General features: G+C 38.4%; 3 protein-coding genes and 1 long non-coding RNA gene across 8 annotated transcripts in view; 2 read left to right on the top strand and 2 right to left on the bottom strand.

Annotated features, from left to right (window-relative positions):
• pycr3 (pyrroline-5-carboxylate reductase 3) overlaps positions 1-18,756 on the bottom strand; it is a 547,472-nt gene that overhangs the window by 395,579 nt on the left and 133,137 nt on the right. The gene's annotated exons all lie outside the window — the stretch shown is intronic.
• The window catches only part of si:ch211-221n20.8, a 142,370-nt gene that overhangs the window by 45,964 nt on the left and 77,650 nt on the right, over positions 1-18,756 (bottom strand). The gene's annotated exons all lie outside the window — the stretch shown is intronic.
• LOC103909365 (uncharacterized) lies at positions 815-6,092 on the top strand. The gene is made up of 5 exons (XR_659244.5): positions 815-1,116; positions 3,090-3,361; positions 4,485-4,573; positions 4,666-4,731; positions 5,056-6,092. It is a non-coding gene; the product is annotated as an uncharacterized lncRNA (long non-coding RNA).
• Positions 13,586-17,092, top strand: LOC108180292 (uncharacterized). Of its 2 annotated transcripts, XM_073933817.1 has the most exons (4): positions 13,586-13,805; positions 15,761-15,907; positions 16,104-16,790; positions 16,857-17,092. In XM_073933817.1, the coding sequence occupies exons 1-4, from the start codon at positions 13,613-13,615 to the stop codon at positions 17,057-17,059; spliced, it is 1,230 nt and encodes a 409-aa protein (XP_073789918.1). In that variant the 5' UTR covers positions 13,586-13,612; the 3' UTR covers positions 17,060-17,092. The 2 variants fall into 2 exon arrangements, with proteins under 2 accessions (XP_073789918.1, XP_021324391.1); XM_021468716.2 differs by having other exon boundaries at positions 16,104-17,092.

The following is an 18,756-nucleotide window of genomic DNA, read 5'->3' as shown; positions in this document are numbered from 1 at the left end:
ATTAGAATGTTTAGTTTTAAACAGACAGCTATATTTCGATTTTTTCAAATTTAAGCTATATATATATATATATATATATATATATATATATATATATATATATATATATATATATATATATACACATACATACATACATACAAGTATACTTCAATTTATTAAAGTTCATGCTAGTTAATACTACAGTGTGCTGTTGCATTCATTAACAAAGTTGTAGATACTGCAATATATACTGTATAATACAGTTTACTATAGTTAGTATGGTTCAAAAACGTACTATTATTTACTATAAATACTATTACAACTTCTTATTTCATGTGGGTTAAATCGTATCTTTAGAACCATATAACATGATTGAAAGCAGCTCCTAGATAACTCATAACTGTTTTCTTATATAAGAAACAAACAAGAGAAGCACCCAGCACAGTCCTTAGCTTAGCTAACAGTATTGAACATATAGATAATTATTAAAAATCTTAACTTACCCTCTGATTGCTCGAGGCCTCAAACAACGTGAGCTGCCCTGTGTCCTGACAAACAGAAACGCCCCATCTCATTGGCTGGCTCTAGCCAATAAACTGGCTTTGCTGCTCTTTTACTGGTATGTACATTTCCACAGAATTTATTATTTTTAACAAGAATCTCTTCAGAAAAGAGTTTAAATAAACCCTAAATAATAAAATAATTGTGGGAAATGATTATTTTGCACCTCAGTCCTGTTGGCTGCTGGCATTGTTCATTGGTCAGGCTTCAGCCAATGAAACAGCTTTACACCAGCCCCGCCCCTCCCCCGCCCCGCGCTGCTCACGCCTCTGCATCTGCGAGTGCACAGATGAGTTCTGCTACAGAGATCGCGGGAGATGTGTAGCAAAAGTCAGAGCGCGGGAGATTTGTAGTTGTACTGACGAATCTGAGAGGTTGTGAGTGCCGACCTGTGGTTGTAGAGCGAAGATGCAGTCAAATTTGCCGTGCACACGTGTGTCTGTCACTTTGTATTTGTGAATGACATTTTACAAATACACAACTATTAATCTGCAACTTCGAATTTAAAACACAAGTGTGTGGATTGTTGTGTGTGTGTGCAAATCGAGGATTTCAGCTGTTCACATCAGAGCTGTAAGTGTACATTTCAACCTACACATACAAATATTATTATCACAAGTGCTCACATTTACATTTGCAAGCTCTCGAGTTTCGCAACTGAATTACCTTCATATAAAAGCTCCTTCCCTGTCATCTGACAGCGGAATACCTTGAGTGATTGACAGCTAATATGAACCAATATAGCGGCAGGGAAGAGCGATTCAGCATGTTTTTACAAAAAAATCAAAAACAGGTCGCACTACAACCAGTATCTGCAGTCGCACTAATGCGCCAAAATATATTATGAGGTCGCATAGATTAATTTTCGGCCGCATATGCGACCAAAATGGGGGTGAGTTCATTAGACGCTGGATTCGAACCGAGTTCATGCTCGAACGTGTCAAAACATGTTGATATGCGTGTTACGAGCTGCGCCACTAAACTGTTTAAGGTACAACACATTTTACCCCTATAAATCACACTCTTTCTTTTTTAATTCACTCAGTGCGATGTTCAGATTTAACTGTGTTAACCGCATCAGCTAAACTCTCCCACTCTATTTTTTTCTTTTGTTGTTAATTCCGGAGGACAAACTTGCAAATAACACCGTTTTTCTCCGGTCTACCTCCGAAAGCAGCACCTCCAGTTCACATTCTGTTCAGAGTTTCTCTTCTTGCTTTTGCCGTTGCTTTTTCGTTGGGTTTTGCCAAAGTAGAGTCATTAGCATATTCATACGGGGGAGGAGGCAGGGAGGGGTTTTGTGCTCGTGCATGTTGCGCTCAGTTTCACCTTCATTCGGATGTACAAAAGAATATGCGTGAGATTCGGCGTACGCAGTGTTTCATACATCTGAATTTTTTTCTGCGTGCGCACATTTACAGCTTTGTGCGTACGCAATGTTTTAGTATGATTTCCACGCAAGTCTTCATACATGAGGCCCCAGAAGCGCCGCAACACGGCGCGCACATGACAGTTTAAAGTATCACACACCAAACGTGCACATTCGCATCATATTTAACATGAAACTAATCAGATGACGCTCTGTGACGCGGCTGAAAAATGTACTGCGTTGTGAATCGTGGCTGGGCGGCGTTGGTGTGTGTATAGAACCTGTTTAAAATTCTTAAACCATGGCGCTGCGTGGTGCTGCGGAGCGCGTGGCCGAGAGGCGCTTCTGGTGTGCTTATTGCTTCATACAGAAAGTGAACCAAAGCACATTGGTGCCATTATAATGTATTAAATGTATATATTTTCTAAAGATCGCGATTTCATGTAGAATTAAATCGTCGTCAAAACGTAAATTCGATTTAATCGAAAAAATCTGAAAAATCGCCCAGCCCTATCGTAAAGCATACAAAACAAGGAAAATATTAGAGATAATATGAACACAGACATGAAATAAGGAAATAATCATTTAGAAACATCAATAAAAACATATTATGACTTATTATGCCACTTTATACAAGATGTAAAATAAGTCTCTGATGTCTCGAGAGCAGGGGTTTTCAAGCTTTTTAATCTCAGGGACCCTCAAATATGATGATTCCTTGCAGGGGACCCTTTTGCCTAAAGTTTAAAGGCACTTATGTATTTTAAGTATAAAGATGTAAACTAAACATCTGTGTAACGTAAAGACATTATTGTTCATATTTCACAGGCATGCCAAATGGTATTGTTTTGAAAACTGTTTATTTTATTAGTTGGCAACTCACTATAGCCAAAAATGATTCTCAAACTTTTTATATTTCATAACAACAACAACAACAACAAAGACGAATGTTCACATTAACTGAACAAGATAGCTTTTCTAACTAAGGCACTGGTGGATGAAAAGTTTTTTTCCCTGTCTTGTATTTATGGAAAATTGCTAAGTGAAGTTTTATTTTAAACTAATTTCGAGAAGAGCATGTGCTCATGATTGACCCAGCTGGTCCACATTAGCTAATCATGATCCTCCAATCAGAGGATCCCAAGTCACTATATATATCCTCATTTCCTTTCTACAGCTATCTTCGTCTGGAAGAAACCCCCCTCCTCCCACCTTTATCCAGAATGGGCGGCACGGTGGCTCAGTGACTAGCACTGTTGTCTCACAGCAAGAAAACCAATGGCGTTGTCTCCTCGCTGGAGAAGGGTATTCCTGCACAACTGGAGTGGCTGCCCTCTCAGGACCGCATTTTTAGGACCGCATCTTTAGGACCCTAGTTTTTTGTGACAGCGTCACCTGTCGGATTGGATCATGGATGCGCTAATGGACGACACGGATGACAAGGAAAGTGTAAGTACCGATTTTTCTATTAAGTTTTATTTTAAACTGTTAAAGTATGTGTTTATTTTGTAATGCTGCTGTTTTATACTGTGAGTTTATGCAGAAATGCCAGATTAGCCTGCATGATTTACCCCACTTTTAAGGGTCTGGGACAAAAATGTTACGTGACGATTTTTTTTTCCAGAAGAAGAATAAAATATTATAATAATAAATATGGATAATTTTACACAGCCAGAGTGAGAGGTGTTATAACTGTTAATACTTTTCTAGAGTTCGTTTTCTAGTTTGATTATACGACGTTCGTAACTCGTGACCATGGTTTAATGAAACATTGTTGATTTAATGGCTTGTTGACTTAACGGCTAATGTGCTTAGTGACTCATGCATTAAACTAAGATGGTAAAAGCACGTTTGATGTAAGAGTTTCAGATTTATCTATATTTTACTGAATTCGTGTTATTCGTTGTATTACATTAGCACATTAAAAATTGTGCTGACTGCCTGTTTGCCCCACAATACTGTATGTGGGGCAAATTTACAGCATTAGACTGATGATTTGTCATCGTTTTACAGTGATGAATGAGATTCTGAAAGTTAGGCTTATTCTGCAGGTCTTAACCATATAGAGTCTCATATCTTTAATATATATATACAGGTATGTTTTACCTGGCGAATAAGAAGTGATGGCCAATATGATTGGATTGCTTAGGCTCATTGTAGGAGGAAAAGAAAACAAACTACAGGAATATTTTCATTGAGGTTATCTCAAACTGTTGAGTAACACTTTATAACATCTGCATACTATAAATAAATAATTATTAAGCATTTAATAACTAGTTAATTTATTAATATTTTATTTGTTTAGCATTAACTCTACATTTAATAGACATTGATAAGCAGTTTATAAATACAGTTACAAATGCTAGCTGTGTTCTTGAGTTTATAGCATATCTATGATGAAGTGCAGCTTATCTGTGGTGTTCATTTTCCAGAGGAATGTCTGGCCAAATAAGTGTAAAATAATATAATATAAACTGCATGCTGGGTGCTACTCATTTATGAATCCATGTAAAATGATTTGCTGTTCTGTGGTGGTATTTTAGTTCATATTTAAATGATTTTTTTTTCATAGGCCATCGTACATCCTCTGGGTGTCTTGAGGAGCTGGTCTTTGGATGATGCTGAGCAGGTCTTTCTCTCTGGTAAAGATTATCATTACAGGTCAGAATATAGTTAATTTTGGCACAATGCTCAAAGAGCCTTTTTGTTACTGGTATATATGTTAACTCAACAGTGATTGTTCTCTATTTCAGTGAAGTAAAAGAATTTAACAGACAGATTTACAAACAACTGACGAAAGAAGGGAAACCATTCAATAGGTGGGTATTGCTCTTATATACTTAAAAATATGGAGTTGGGAGTAGTTTCCTGTTTGGTTCTCCCAACAGTGCATACGCTTAAGCCAGAAATATATATATATATATATATATATATATATATATATATATATATATATATATATATATATATATATATATTTATAGCTAACACTGTAAAGCAAATGTTTGTTATTATACCTCTTATATTAAATATTAATCTAGATTTAATTTCATAACAATTGATTAACCTTTTGAGTTCATATACATTGTTTTACATATTCAAGAATATATATATATATTCATTCATTTTCTTTTTCGGCTTAGTCCCTTTATTTATCAGGGGTTGCCACAGCAGAATGAACCGCCAACTTATCCAGCATATGTTTTACACAGCGGATGCCCTTCCAGCTGCAACCCAGTACTGGGAAACACCCATTTACACTCATACACTTGAACATGGGGAGAACATGCAAACTCCACACAGAAATGACCACTGGCCCAGCCGGGGCTTGAACCAGCAACCTTCTTGCTGTGAGGCGACGGTGCTAACCACTGTGCTGCCCTATGTGCTCTATGCGGGTGAGTGGGATTGACAAACCACTTGGAGGGAACACTCTTGCTGTCTTAATGCAATAGACATTTTGTTATAAATAATCATGTGTGTTTCATGTTTATTCATATAACTGCTATTTTATCTCTTAGCACTTCATTTTTGTCTTGATATTTAATATCTCTTGTTTAAATACACTATGAACAGCAGCTGCGCTAATTATTTTCCTTGTTCCCTATTTCCTCCTGGGGATATTCATCCAGAGGCCTCTAGAGGTCGTAACCTGTGAAGAGATGATGCCACCATAGAGGACTTCTAAATGTATCCATAATCCTGAAACAGACCGTATCATGAGCAGATGCTGTGGTGGTCATAGAGAAGTGGAGAGCATGAGACTGATTAATGAAAGACCCCAGTGACAGATGAGTGCCCACATTGACCCTGTGGTCCAGACTGAAAACCAGCTGGTGACCTACTCACACCTGCAGCTTCTCCACGATGGACGCCCAGTGTTTGCCTCCAGCGCCTAGACTGCAGCTCTGCACGTGAAGTGTGGCCAGTAGAGAAATGGTTGTGCCCAACTGAGCCTAGTTTCTCTCAAGGTTTATTCCTTCCCTTTCATCAATTTGTAAAGTTTTGTTCCTCCACTGTTGCCAATGGCTTGCTTGGTTTAAGACTTGTGGAACTGTGCATCGATGGATTTGCTTTTTTTAGTGTTTGGACTTTCAGCAGTGAATACTAAACCACACTGAACTGAATTTAATAAATGTTAAGCTGCTTTGACACAATCTACATTGTAAAAGTGCTTTAGAAATAAAGATAAAATTAATTGAAATTGAATTGAATATTCAACAAGTATCCATTTTTCTCAGAAAACATATTTATAAAGGTGCTGTTGACTTGAAATTTTCACCAGATGTTGATAACAATTTGTAAAGTAATTAGATTTGTTTTCTATTCATATATATTTTTTTCTTTGGTTTTTAGGTCAATAGCACCTTTTAGAAATAAGTTTTCTGAGAAAAATGGGAACTTGTTGAATACTTATTTACCCCAGTGTGTATGTATATATATATATATATATGTGTGTGTGTGTGTGTGTGTGTGTGTGTGTGTGTGTGTGTGTGTATGTATTTATATGTATGTATATGTGTATATATATATATATATATATATATATATATATATATATATATATATATATATATATACTTGAACTTTCTTCTTCACTCTCATTCACAGGAGCTAAAGTCTACAGCCAGTTTGAATGCAGCAACTGAATAAACAGTGGGGTCATTTTTGTGGTTGAATTGCATTAATAAAAATAAAAGTGTGGATAATTATATAAATGTACATTCTTGAATCATCCTTGCCTCTCTTGTCTCTCTAAAACCTTTACAACCTGGTTTTAAATTAGTAACTGCAAATGCTGATCCCATTTGATTTCAATTTATTTTCCTTAATACTGAGCTAATTAGTTCAATGTAATGGGGTTCATCAATATACAGTATTTTTCAAGGAATTTAAGATTTTTAAGCCACTCAACTCTATTTATTCATTTATATTTTAGGTGTAAATTTATTTGTTTCATTTTAAAATTGTTACTTAAAGCAGGCGTTTTACACTTTAACCTCTGTAATAAAAGTGCCTGAAAGTTTCCGCTATATAATCCAATTCGGTAGGTGGCGCAGTTACAAAACGGGTCCTAGAAATGCAGTTTCACTATGTCATCCAATCCGGTAGGTGGCGCTTCCGCAATAAACTAGGGTCCTAAAAATGAGGTCCTAAACATGCGGTCCTGAGAGTGCAGCTACTCCAGTTGTGCAGGATCATACTATTGCCTCGCTGGGCCATCGGGTATTTCTGTGTGGAGTTTGCATGTTCTCCCTGTGTCCGAGTGGGTTTTTCCCGGGTTCCCTGGTTTTCTCCCACCATCCAAATGTGCTCTATATTATAGACAAATAAGCCTAAATCTTTTTTCTAATGTCTTACTCTCAGGAAGTTCGCCTTGGCCTCAGCAGCGGGGGAGTTTAAGGCCCCGTTTACACTAATGCGTTTTAGTTTGAAAACGCATAAGTTTTGCTACGGTTACGCCAACCGTCCACACTACGCCGGAGTTCTCGAGCGCCGAAAACGGAGCGTTTCGAAAACGCTGGAGAGGCCGTTTTCATTCTGAAACGCTGCTGCTCCGTCTCAGTGTGGATGATGGAAAACGGAGACATCTGAAAACGGAGGCGGGGCTGCAGACGTTCGCCTCTCTGATTGGGGCTTTTCCTGAATATTAAGTAGCCTAACACGCACAGTTCAGTCCTGAATCTTCTCCGTGTAAGTTCAGACTTCGCAAGTTTGATCAAGGCTGCAGTCTCTTCTTCTCAGTTTGATATGGAAAAGCAGACTATACCGAGGACACGGGTAAATCTTCAAAGGGAACAGTGCACTTTATAACTTCATTCACATCACCCTGGCTTCGTTGTTTCACTTTCTCAACAATAAAATGTAAACATGATTTAAGGAACTGCCTATTTTCATTTTAATATTAGCAACTTAACAGACAGCAGAAATGTTGAGGCGCCGTGCTGTATAAGATGAGCGTCATCTTCACTGTCTGGATATTTATAACAAAACGGAGCCGATAACAACTGCCTCCTTTCAATTTCAGTGAAAATACGAAACATGCCCTCTCTTTTGCTGAGTATCAGTTTTAAGAATCGATAATTATAAAAGTATAACATACAATAAGTTTATACATTGTAGGAAATAAAGGCAAGCGATAAGTCAATATACAGAATGTACGTGGTTACATTAATCATTAACTTATCTTTGCGCTCAGCCAAAATACGTTACCTGAGAACAAGTAATAGATTCCAATGCCCAAAGTCAGGGAATATGTCGTTAGATAAAGACAACAAGATGAATGAAATATCCCGTTTAATAAATATAGTGAGATTAAATCCAGCGGGAGATGCTTGATGAGAAGTCCGACTAGCAGAGCTCTCATCTGGGTACATGGGCTGCAGCGCTTGCCCGAGAGCGTCTGTGTGGTCACGTGATGTGTGTTTCAGCGTTTTGGTGTGGACGGAGAGCAGTTCAGAAACGCTGGGTAAAACGCGAGTGTGGACGCGGATCGTTTTCATTCTAAAACGCCGTTTTAAAACTAAAACGTACTAGTGTAAACGGGGCCTAAGATCGACCTGAGCTCAATCTCCCCTCACCCTGCGAAAGGGGGGAGCTCTGGGCTTGAGGATCTCTTGAGCTCAGGGCTCTCTCCCGGGACAGCACGCCAAACAAGCTACATATAAATCATGAGCTAGGTGTGAACTCTTGAAATATTTCCATTGCGTCTGGTTACTGTGTGGTCTGACAAAGGCACACAATCTTCCTTTCGTGCCGCTTCCTCTCCAAATAACTTTGACGATGTCTTTGGTAGCTGGTAATAGCAATGCTTCGCCAACTGTGTGCGGCTTCTTAGCACGCGCGATGTGGAGTGATGCCAAATATGAGGCTTTAAAACACCTCTCAGGGACAGATGCTTGCTGCTAAAAAAATACTAGCCTGCCGGGTCAAACACAACTCCTGATGTTTTAATAGTCGATTTTTCTGCCTCATTGGGAAGTTTCTGCTGTAGATGGCGCTTGAGCTTGGAGGGTTTCATGCATTCGTTGGAGACAATCTCTTGAGAAAGAACACACTGGGGTCTATCTACTCCCTGCTTTAACATGCAGGTAAAACCAAACGCAATGTAAGATTCATCATGCTTTCTGGTTTCCTCAACGCTCGCCAAGTCAGATTTGCATGAAGTGCTTGTGGGAGCGGGATTCTTTACAAATCTTTCCATCATCTGTCCTGCACTTACAGCCGCTAACTGCTCCATTCAACTGTATCCAAAATCTTAAAGAGCGCAAAGGATTTTGGGATAAACACATTACAGTTAAGTATCCACTGATATAAACCATAAAACTATATATAGATTAATAATTTATAGTCATTAATAATTTTAGGATTGGGAGTATCCAAATGCGATGATGGCGGAGTAAGAAGTCGCACGTTTCTGCTCTGAATATTACTTTCAATCACTTTGACTAATCTGAGTTCTCTACGCGTTTTAAGCGTATCTGATATTTTACATAAGATTAACAAGACATCGTGACAGCGTTTATAACCTAATATGCCGAGAGGTAATGCAAAAAAGAACACTGGAATAACTGAGGAGGATAACGTGCAAGCGTCGGGTATGGCGGCTTCGACACAGGGAGACGACATCCGCGAGCTTCTCGGGGGCATCAGATCAGAGGTCGCAGCGCTCAGAGTGGAGATTCTTTCTGAGCTAAAAACCTCCATTTCAGCTGTGAAAGCATCGCTGCAAACCCAGGGGGAAAAATTGAAAGATGTCGAGGAATCATTAACCAGCGTGGATGGCCGTGTCACTTCTTTGGAAACTGCATGCGCAGCTCTGACCAAAGACAACGAACGAATGAAAATGAAACTCGACGACTTAGAAAATCGCTCAAGAAGGAACAACGTGAGAATAATTGGCATTCCTGAGCACACTGAGAGCGCGCATCCAACCGCATTTACTGAAGAACTTCTACTTAAAGTATTCGGGAAGGAGAGTTTTCCCAAGCCCCCGGTGGTGGATAGAGCGCATCGCTCCCTGGCTCCCGTACCAAAATCAAACCAACCCCCGAGACCCTTTATTGTTCGAATTCAATTGGGATTCTGAATTGGGAAATTGTATCAGACAGCAAGAGATCACGGAAGCCATCGTGGCTATGCAGAGTGGTAAAGCACCTGGGCCGGACGGCTTTTCTATAGAGTTCTACAAGAAGTTCTCAGCTTTACTAAGCCCACTTCTTGTAGCAGTATATAATGAATCTTTTAAGAGGGGCTCTCTCCCACTGACTCTCACACAGGCATCTATCTCACTCTTGTTAAAGGAAAATAAGGACCCCATTTTCTGTGAATCGTATAGGCCAATTTCACTGCTAAATGTGGACCTTAAGATACTAGCCAAGGCTCTTGCATTGCGCCTTGAACCAATTTGTCCAGCAGTAATACATGGTGATCAAACAGGCTTCATTCGTGGACGTAATTCGTTTAATAACTTGCGGTGTTTGTTTAATGTAATGTACATGCATTCACACTCTGATATCAATGAAATCATCGTTTCCCTTGATGCTGAAAAAGCGTTTGATCGAGTTGAGTGGGAATATCTTTTCTTTACTCTCAAAAAATGTGGCTTCCCTGAAAATTTGATTTCCTGGATCAGGCTCTTGTATCCTGCCCCAATAGCCTCAGTCTGCACAAATAATATCTATTCAGAATATTTCCCTTTGTATAGAGGTACAAGGCAGGGTTGCCCCCTTTCACCTTTGCTGTTTGCCATTTCGATTGAGCCCTTGGCCATATTACTTCGTCAATCTACTATTTTTACAGGAATCACTCGGAATGACAAAGAACATAAAATCTCCTTATATGCAGATGACGTTCTTTTATATGTCTCAAATCCAACTCATTCAATACCTCACATACTATCAGTCTTAAAAGATTTTGGAAAAATTTCAGGCTATAAAATAAATATGCACAAGACAGAGTATTTTGAGATTGATGCCCCTCTAGATAGATCTTCTTACACAATACCATTTAAAGTGGATCAGGATAAGTTTAAATACTTAGGCATATCAGTTACTCGCTCCTTTAATGACTTGTTTAAAGCCAACTTTTATCCATTACTAAAATGTTGTAAACAAGATTTCAAGAAATGGTCCACTCTACCTCTTTCACTGTCTGGACGTATTAATCTAATTAAAATGACAGTTCTCCCACGGTTTTTATACCTTTTTTCAAATATACCCATATTCATAAGAAAACTGTTTTTCTGTAACATAGATAAATTGATAAGCCATTTTATATGGGGAGGTAAATCACCTCGTATTAGAAAATCATTCCTCCAGAGGAATAAATCCCAAGGAGGCATGGCACTGCCAAATTTTTTGTTTTACCACTGGGCAAGCAACATTCAAAAAATGTTGTACTGGGTATCTTCTTGGGACCCAGAGTCAATTCCACTGCGGGTACAGGGTGAAAGAGCTTGTTCCAGAGCTTCTCTTAAATCTTTGATATGTGCATCACTTCCAATTTCAGAAAAGAATTATATGACTTCTTTTAATCCAATAGTTGTACATACATTAAAAATTTGGTCACAGTTAAGAAAGCATTTTGGCTTTCAGGCTCTCTCAATTGCAGGTCCCATTGCCTCTAACTGCTTATTTGCCCCATCTTGTACAGACTCTGCATTCCGGGTGTGGGAGGAGAAGGGGATTAAATGCCTGAAAGATTTATTTATTAATAATATTTTTTGCTCCTTTGAAGAGCTTGCTCATAATTTTTCTCTGCCCAAAAACAATTTTTTTTAGATTTCTGCAAATACGAAGCTTTGTTAAGTCAAAATTTAAATCTTTTCCTGAATTACCTGCTGCCTCAGTAATTGATGCATTATTAGACTTAAAACCCGAAAGTAAAGGACTAATTTCTCATATATACTCTTTAATTTGTACAATTGATCCTCAAAGTCTAGAACATATTAAAACCTCCTGGCAGCTCGACTTGAGCAGAGACTTCACAGACTTAGAATGGGATGGTATTTTAAACAAAGTACATTCATCATCACACTGTACCAGACATGCCCTTATTCAATTTAAAATACTTCACAGGTTACATTTTACAAATTTAAAATTGTCTAAGATCTATCCTACTGTTAGTCCAGCATGTAGTAGATGCTCAATTTCACCAGCCACAACTGCCCACATGTTTTGGTTCTGCCCAAATCTAGGGAGGTTTTGGAAAGATATTTTTCAATCATTTAGTGATATGTATGGTTTTCCTATTGAACCTGAACCCCTGTTGGCAATTTTTGGAACCAGTCCAGAAAATATTGTGCTTAAAGAAGAAATATGTAGAGTAATTGCTTTTACCACGCTACTGGCAAGGCGTTTAATTCTTCTGTATTGGAAAAAAACTGAGGCCCCAACACATAGTAGATGGATTAAAGACGTTATGTATTTTATTCAGCTTGAAAAAATCAAATTTACTCTAAGAGGTTCAAAAAATACTTTTTTAAAAACCTGGTCTCCCTTTCTTACATACGTTGACCATTTACAATTTTTGGAGCAGGAGGATATATAAAATCTCTCATAATCCCAAAAGACCCCCCCCCCCCCTTTTTTTTCATATTTTCTTATTCCTCTTTCATGTCACTGTAACCTTGTAATGCCTTTCACAATGGCAGTGCTTGTAATAAAGGTATACAGAACCTTTCTTTTATCACACACTGAACTGTTCACTTTTTATGTGTATCGTATATCTTGAGGACTTTATGTTTGCAGACTGTTAGCTATGTATATCTTCTGTTAAAGCCACAAAAGGGAAAGTAGTGTTGGGGATATTTGTTTATATATTTTGTTTTGTTGTTGTTGATTGTTTGTCTTTTTTTTGTGCAAATGTAAAAATAAAAATCCTTATAAATAAAGTATTAAAAAAAATAATAATAATTTTAGTATTGGAAAAAAAAATATCTTGTAAATAATTTTTTGTTTCTGCCAAGTTTTTCGCGGACCCCCCAGCGCTCTCTTGCGGCCCACAAGGGATAAGGGCATACGGATGAGCCCTTCCCAATTCACACAGTGAATGAAACCAAACATTCTTGCTGTAAGGATCATGGCCCGAAATGTCCATCAGTTGTATCCTTCAAAATCATTCTCCACACCACCACCAGTGTGCATCATCCACTATCCTAAAAAAATAATGCATCAAAGCCAATGTTGTTATTATCGTTCACATGTCCAAGACTGTGATAAAAGAAAATAAATAAAGCCCACAATTACTCTCTGTACTGAAAATACGTCATTTTGTGTGTGTTTCACCAAATCAGTGACATCATGTATAAATTTTATGAGTTAAAATCCTGTATTTTTCTAAACAATTTAGTCGTTTTGATCAGAACTGAGGTTGATCAACAGATTTATGCAAAAAAATAGAAAAAATATTGATCTGATGCATTTTTACAGCAGATATATTCAGTGGATGTTTTCGTCCACAACAAAAGGCTGGTTAGATTGAACAGTGCACAAGGGTTAAGAAGCATTCAGAAATGTCTGCCAAACCCTCTCCACCTAACCGTTTGTAGTATTTGTAGTTTAACACTTTCTACCTGTGTTTGAAGTTGTAACAGCACAAGCACGTCAGTCCCTCCCCCGCATGACGTCACAGTTTCGAACGCTAATTAGAACACACTCTTGAACGCGCGTCAGTTTGATTTGGTGTTCAGTGGTGTAGATGGTGTTTGACAGTCAGCGAACAGTCATGCGTTTTCAGTCAAAAATACAGCGTTTACAGCACGATATGGATTACAATATTCTGGAGAGAATGATTACAAGAGATTCACCAGAGTTCAGGAGCCGCGGTCGCGCTGGAGGAGCGTCCGAACAGAGAGCTTCATCTGCGGCCGTCGTGGAGAACCAGACAGCAGGTAAGAGCACAGCAGCACACCGGTGGAAATATACTGTATTATTTTATATATATATATAGTAAATTTACTATAGGACATTTAGTGGGTTTCCTGAGGTAAATACTGCAGTGTTTTTGATATTTACTACAGTAAATCACAGTGATGTGGTAAATCTATTCTGCTATACACTTACTGTGGTAAAGTAGATAATATACTGTATGAACTACAAGACAAATTACGACAGATATCTCAAATGTCAACATCAATGATGTTTATGTATATAAAATGATATAATATCATTATCCTAATTCATATTTTCACTACATGTAAAGCACAATTATACAAATACACAGTTTTAATTCATTATGTGATCATATTTTACTCATTATTATATGTTTGAGAATGTAGAAGGCTAAAATAAACAATAATAAAATATAAAACTTCATATTATGAAATATAAGTTGTATATTGAACAGCTCTACAGTATATATTATCACAGTAATTGTTCTTGTTATACTGTATGTGTGATAACTTACATTTTTGGTGTGGCTACAGTAAGGAGATACGGCTGTTGAGGGTGTTTTAGCCTTCATAACCTTTAATAAATGGAATGTTTTGGTGTATTTGATATTTCAGTGTGAATGCAGTCAGAATCACAGTGTGTGTTAAAAAGATGAATGACTGTAAACAATTTAACTCTGTCATAATTCACACTGAAACACGGCTCTTTTAAAATATCATGAGTTATTCACATTTATCAGTTCACTGCCGTTCTTTAGTATCGAATCACAATCAGTTTTATTGCTAATACACAGGAATTTGTTATGGCTGCAGAAGCTTACAGTGTACGTAAATTGACATCACAAAATAAATATGAAAAAAAGACGATAAACATTAAACAGAGATGCAGTTAGTCCAAAAGATCTGAATGTTGAGTTGTATGTACAGATTTGTTATAAATATACAGGTTATAAGGTGCTGTGTACAAATGCGTATGAGAAAGTGTTGCATTGTATATTGTTATAAGTATAGTATGTAAGTGTAAATACTACAAACTAAATACTAGAGTAAATGCTGTAATATAATACAGTCTACTAGTTTACTGTAGCAACTTGTAAAATATACTACAGTAATAATTACTACAGTTTATTATTTGTATTATTTCCTGATTTGTAAGTCGCTTTGGATAAAAGCGTCGGCTAAATGTAAATGTAAATTATGCTGAAGATGTTTATTAATAGTACTATTATTATTGTACTGTAAAGCTGGTCTTATCGGCCACTAGGGGTGCTACAATACTGACTTTAATGATTTGGTTTGGTTTTAGGTCATGGATTCAGTTCGGTTTTTGATATGTTCAGTAAAAAAAAATTATATATATAAATATATAAAATAAAAAAATGACAAGTAAAATAAAATACTAAATGAATACAATAAAGCAAAGATGATACTAAAATTAGCATACGCTCATTCTGAAGACGTAGCTCTATATACATTACTGATAAATGATGTATCCAGAAGTACGTGTGGCTGCATTTTGTCTCTGAAAATAACGCTATGGTATGACGCCGTTCCTTTACGCGTCTACAAGCTGACCGCTTACCTCCGTGTGGACGGCTTTACTACTTTACGTCGGCAGACTTGTGATGCAGGGACCACGATGACACGGTTCGAGTCCGGTGAAGAACGGTTCCAGAAAGCAGGTAATGTCTAACCCTACTCCAACTGTAAACCCAACCGTCACAGTAATGTAAAAACAGATCTGGATCTGGAGTCTTCAATATAAGTATAGCTGATTAACCATGTGGATGGATGATATAATCCTTCTGAGCCTACCAGTCAGCGCAGAAGGCCCCTATGATAACGCTCATTAAATGAAGTGATAACATTCAAAGTGGGTGGTGATGTCCAGCCGCTGGTTGTTGTGCTACTGACCCGTTATCTGTACTTTCTAAATGTTTTCTTATTTTCTTTAGAGATGCAAAGACGAGGACGGAGGAAGACAGGCGTTCTTTCATTCTTCCGGAAAATGGGAAGAGCTATCCATAAGCTTTGCTGTATGGATGCAGCAGCAACATCTATAGTGGACCACACTGACCCATCTGGTAGCGCTCGTGCTGTCGGTAAGCAGCGAAACAGAAGGATTAGGAAAGACATGAGTTGTGGTTTTAGCTGATTATTATAATTGAAGTGAAACACAGATTAAAATATTGTAGAATTGAATATTATCCTGCTTATTACATGGCTATAGGCATGTGCTATTAGTTGAATTGGTTGTTATCGGGGAATAACACCTTGTAATGTTTTCTCTCTCTTCAGCCTCAGAATCGAGAGAACGGACTAGAAAGATCTACCTCAAGAAAGATTGCAGCAAAGTCATCTTGAGAATCGTCAAGGGCACCCCAGGGTCCCCGGATCCGTGTGGGGTCTGTGTTGTCTCCATTGACGTGGACCAACCTGGGATCTCCAGTGTGTCTGTTGACCCGGGACCTAATGGATTCTACTCGGATTCTTTTAGTCCGGGTCCACCTGGAGTCCTCCGCTTGTCCCTCGTCCTATGTCCATCTGGGGTGTTCAGTGTGTCTCTTAATGCTCGTCCATCTCGAGGCTGCAGGGTGTCTGTTGATCCCGGTTCGTCTGGGTTCTTCAGTGTGTCCTCTTATCCGGGTGCGTCTCGGGACTTCAGTGTATCTGGTAACCCGGATGCCTCTGGAGGCTGCAGGCTGTCTGTGGATACGGGTCTGTTTGGGGGCTGCGCAGTGTCTGCTGCTTCGGGTCCGTCTGATTGCGGCATGTCAGCTGCTCCGGGTCCGTCTGATTGCGGCATGTCTGCTGCTCCGGGTCCATCTGATTGCAGCATGGCTGCTGATCCGGGTCCGTCTGATTGCAGCATGGCTGCTGCTCCGGGTCCGTCTGATTGCGGCATGTCTGCTGATCCGGGTCCGTCTGATTGCAGCATGGCTGCTGATCCGGGTCCGTCTGATTGCGGCATGTCTGCTTATCCGGGTCCGTCTGGTTGCACCAAGCCTGCTGCTCCGGAACCGTCTGGTTGCACAATTCCAGCTGATCCAGGTCCGTCTGGTTGCACAACGTCTGCTGCTCCGGGTCCGGCTCCTCACTGGTGGATCAGCAGTTCCAGCCCGCCAAGCAACAGAACCAATCAGATGGCGGTGATCCAGTATTCAGAAGGCTTCATAACGCCGGCAGACCTGACTCTCTATGTGTTGTGTGTTCTTGTAATTCTTTTATTGCATGTAGTGTTTGTCTGCATCTGAACTGTAATAAATTGTGTTTGAATACACTTGAAACTGTGGTACAAAGCTCTTTTATTATGTGTGTTGATGATTTTATTTGTATTTTTATGTGTTTTGTGCTCTGGACATGCGTAATTCTCCTAATAATTTTTTAAATATATTGTATTTATTCAGCCTCATCACATAGTGTCAAGCTTAGTGCAGCGTCACACATCTTAAAGCATAAAAAACAAGGAAAATATTAGAGATAATATGAACACAGACATAAGGAAATAATCATGTAGAAATATTAATAAAAACATATTAATAAATATTAATTTTATGACTTATTATGACGTATCTATCTATCTATCTATCTATCTATCTATCTATCTATCTATCTATCTATGCATCTGCCATTATACTGTCTATCCAGCTTTTCATCCATCCATTTATCCATCTATCTGTTTATCCATTCATCCATGAATCTATCATTCTATTATTCTATCTATTTTTATGTCCACATATATCACAAAAATAATAATAATAATACAAATTATTAAAATAGTATTATTATATAAACATACAGCCATGAGTAAAATGTCATAATGCAATAATTATCTTTCTAAATTTAGATAATATTTATTGACAGTTGTCTAAAGAGCTCACTATCAACTTACAACAGCAGATTTGATTATAATAATCCCATAATCATTAGTACTGCTAACTTATTGCACTTAAAATACCTGCTGTATGATTAACATGTTAATGGCAGGAGAGAACAAGCACATTTATCAGGCTTATACTATTACAAATCAATTAATAAATCAATAAAGAATACCCAGTTATACTGACACACCAGTCACAGATCCCAGATCGAGGACTACTCAAGCAGATTATATGGATAAACCGGTGATGTGAAGTGCCATCAGCTTTCTTCAGGTCTCTAATTTCAGCTTTCAGTGGATTTTTCACATATTTCTGAAAGTCATTTCTCTTATATTTTGATTAGGAACCTGTCCAGATGATCCAGATCTGGATTGTTGTGCTGTACATTTGTTTGGTGCTGGTTTGATTGAATAGGTAGCTTAATTTCTTTCAGTCTTTAAGTTATAAATATGACACTGTTGCTTCATTCTAAGGGTGTCACGATTTAGATTTTTAATCAAAATCGATCGAAATTTATGCTCAACTTCGATTATCGAATCAAAAAATAGAATCGTCGATGCTGCCACGCCCCCATGTCACGTTAGCTTGGCTTGCCAAACAGGAAAAAAAACATGCTTGTTGAAGTGCTTGTTAAACTGCAGGAGACCCGTCGACAGAGCTTAAACCCTCTCCTCTTTCAATGAAGTCGCCGGTGTGGGAGTATTTTGGATTTCCAGTGAGTTATGTTCACAACGTTCGTGTTGCAGACAAAAAAAAAACACAGTTTGCAAGCTCTGCTATGTACGTATTACGGTTGGGATGATAGACGATGGGCGCATCCAATCCTCCGCCCCGCACCCGTTGCAAATCCGCTCGCGAAAAATACACACTCAGGCCCTGTTTCCACTAATATGTCTTTGTTTTTAAATGGCATTTTAGAACGACTACGATCCACATCCACACTGGCGTGTAGCATTTCTGAGTGATGTGACGTTGTGCGCCGAGGCTTCGAAGCATGTATCACAAAAACGATACATCTCGCAGTGAAGCAGTGTACCGGAGCTTGATTCGTTTTGCCATCATCACGTGAT

This window comes from Danio rerio, chromosome 20 (assembly GCF_049306965.1).
Source record: "Danio rerio strain Tuebingen ecotype United States chromosome 20, GRCz12tu, whole genome shotgun sequence".
In the NCBI taxonomy this organism is placed as follows: domain Eukaryota; kingdom Metazoa; phylum Chordata; class Actinopteri; order Cypriniformes; family Danionidae; genus Danio; species Danio rerio.
The sequence above is the reverse complement of the archived record's forward strand: the minus strand, read 5'-3'. Positions and strand labels throughout refer to the sequence as shown.

Excerpts from the sequence above, each read along its gene's own strand:
- LOC108180292 (XM_021468716.2), top strand. The coding sequence starts at position 13,613 with ATGGTGTTTGACAGTCAGCGAACAGTCATGCGTTTTCAGTCAAAAATA. Across the intron at positions 13,806-15,760 it reads CGTGGAGAACCAGACAGCAG|AGATGCAAAGACGAGGACGG; the intron begins GTAAGAGCACAG and ends TATTTTCTTTAG. Across the intron at positions 15,908-16,103 it reads TGGTAGCGCTCGTGCTGTCG|CCTCAGAATCGAGAGAACGG; the intron begins GTAAGCAGCGAA and ends CTCTCTCTTCAG.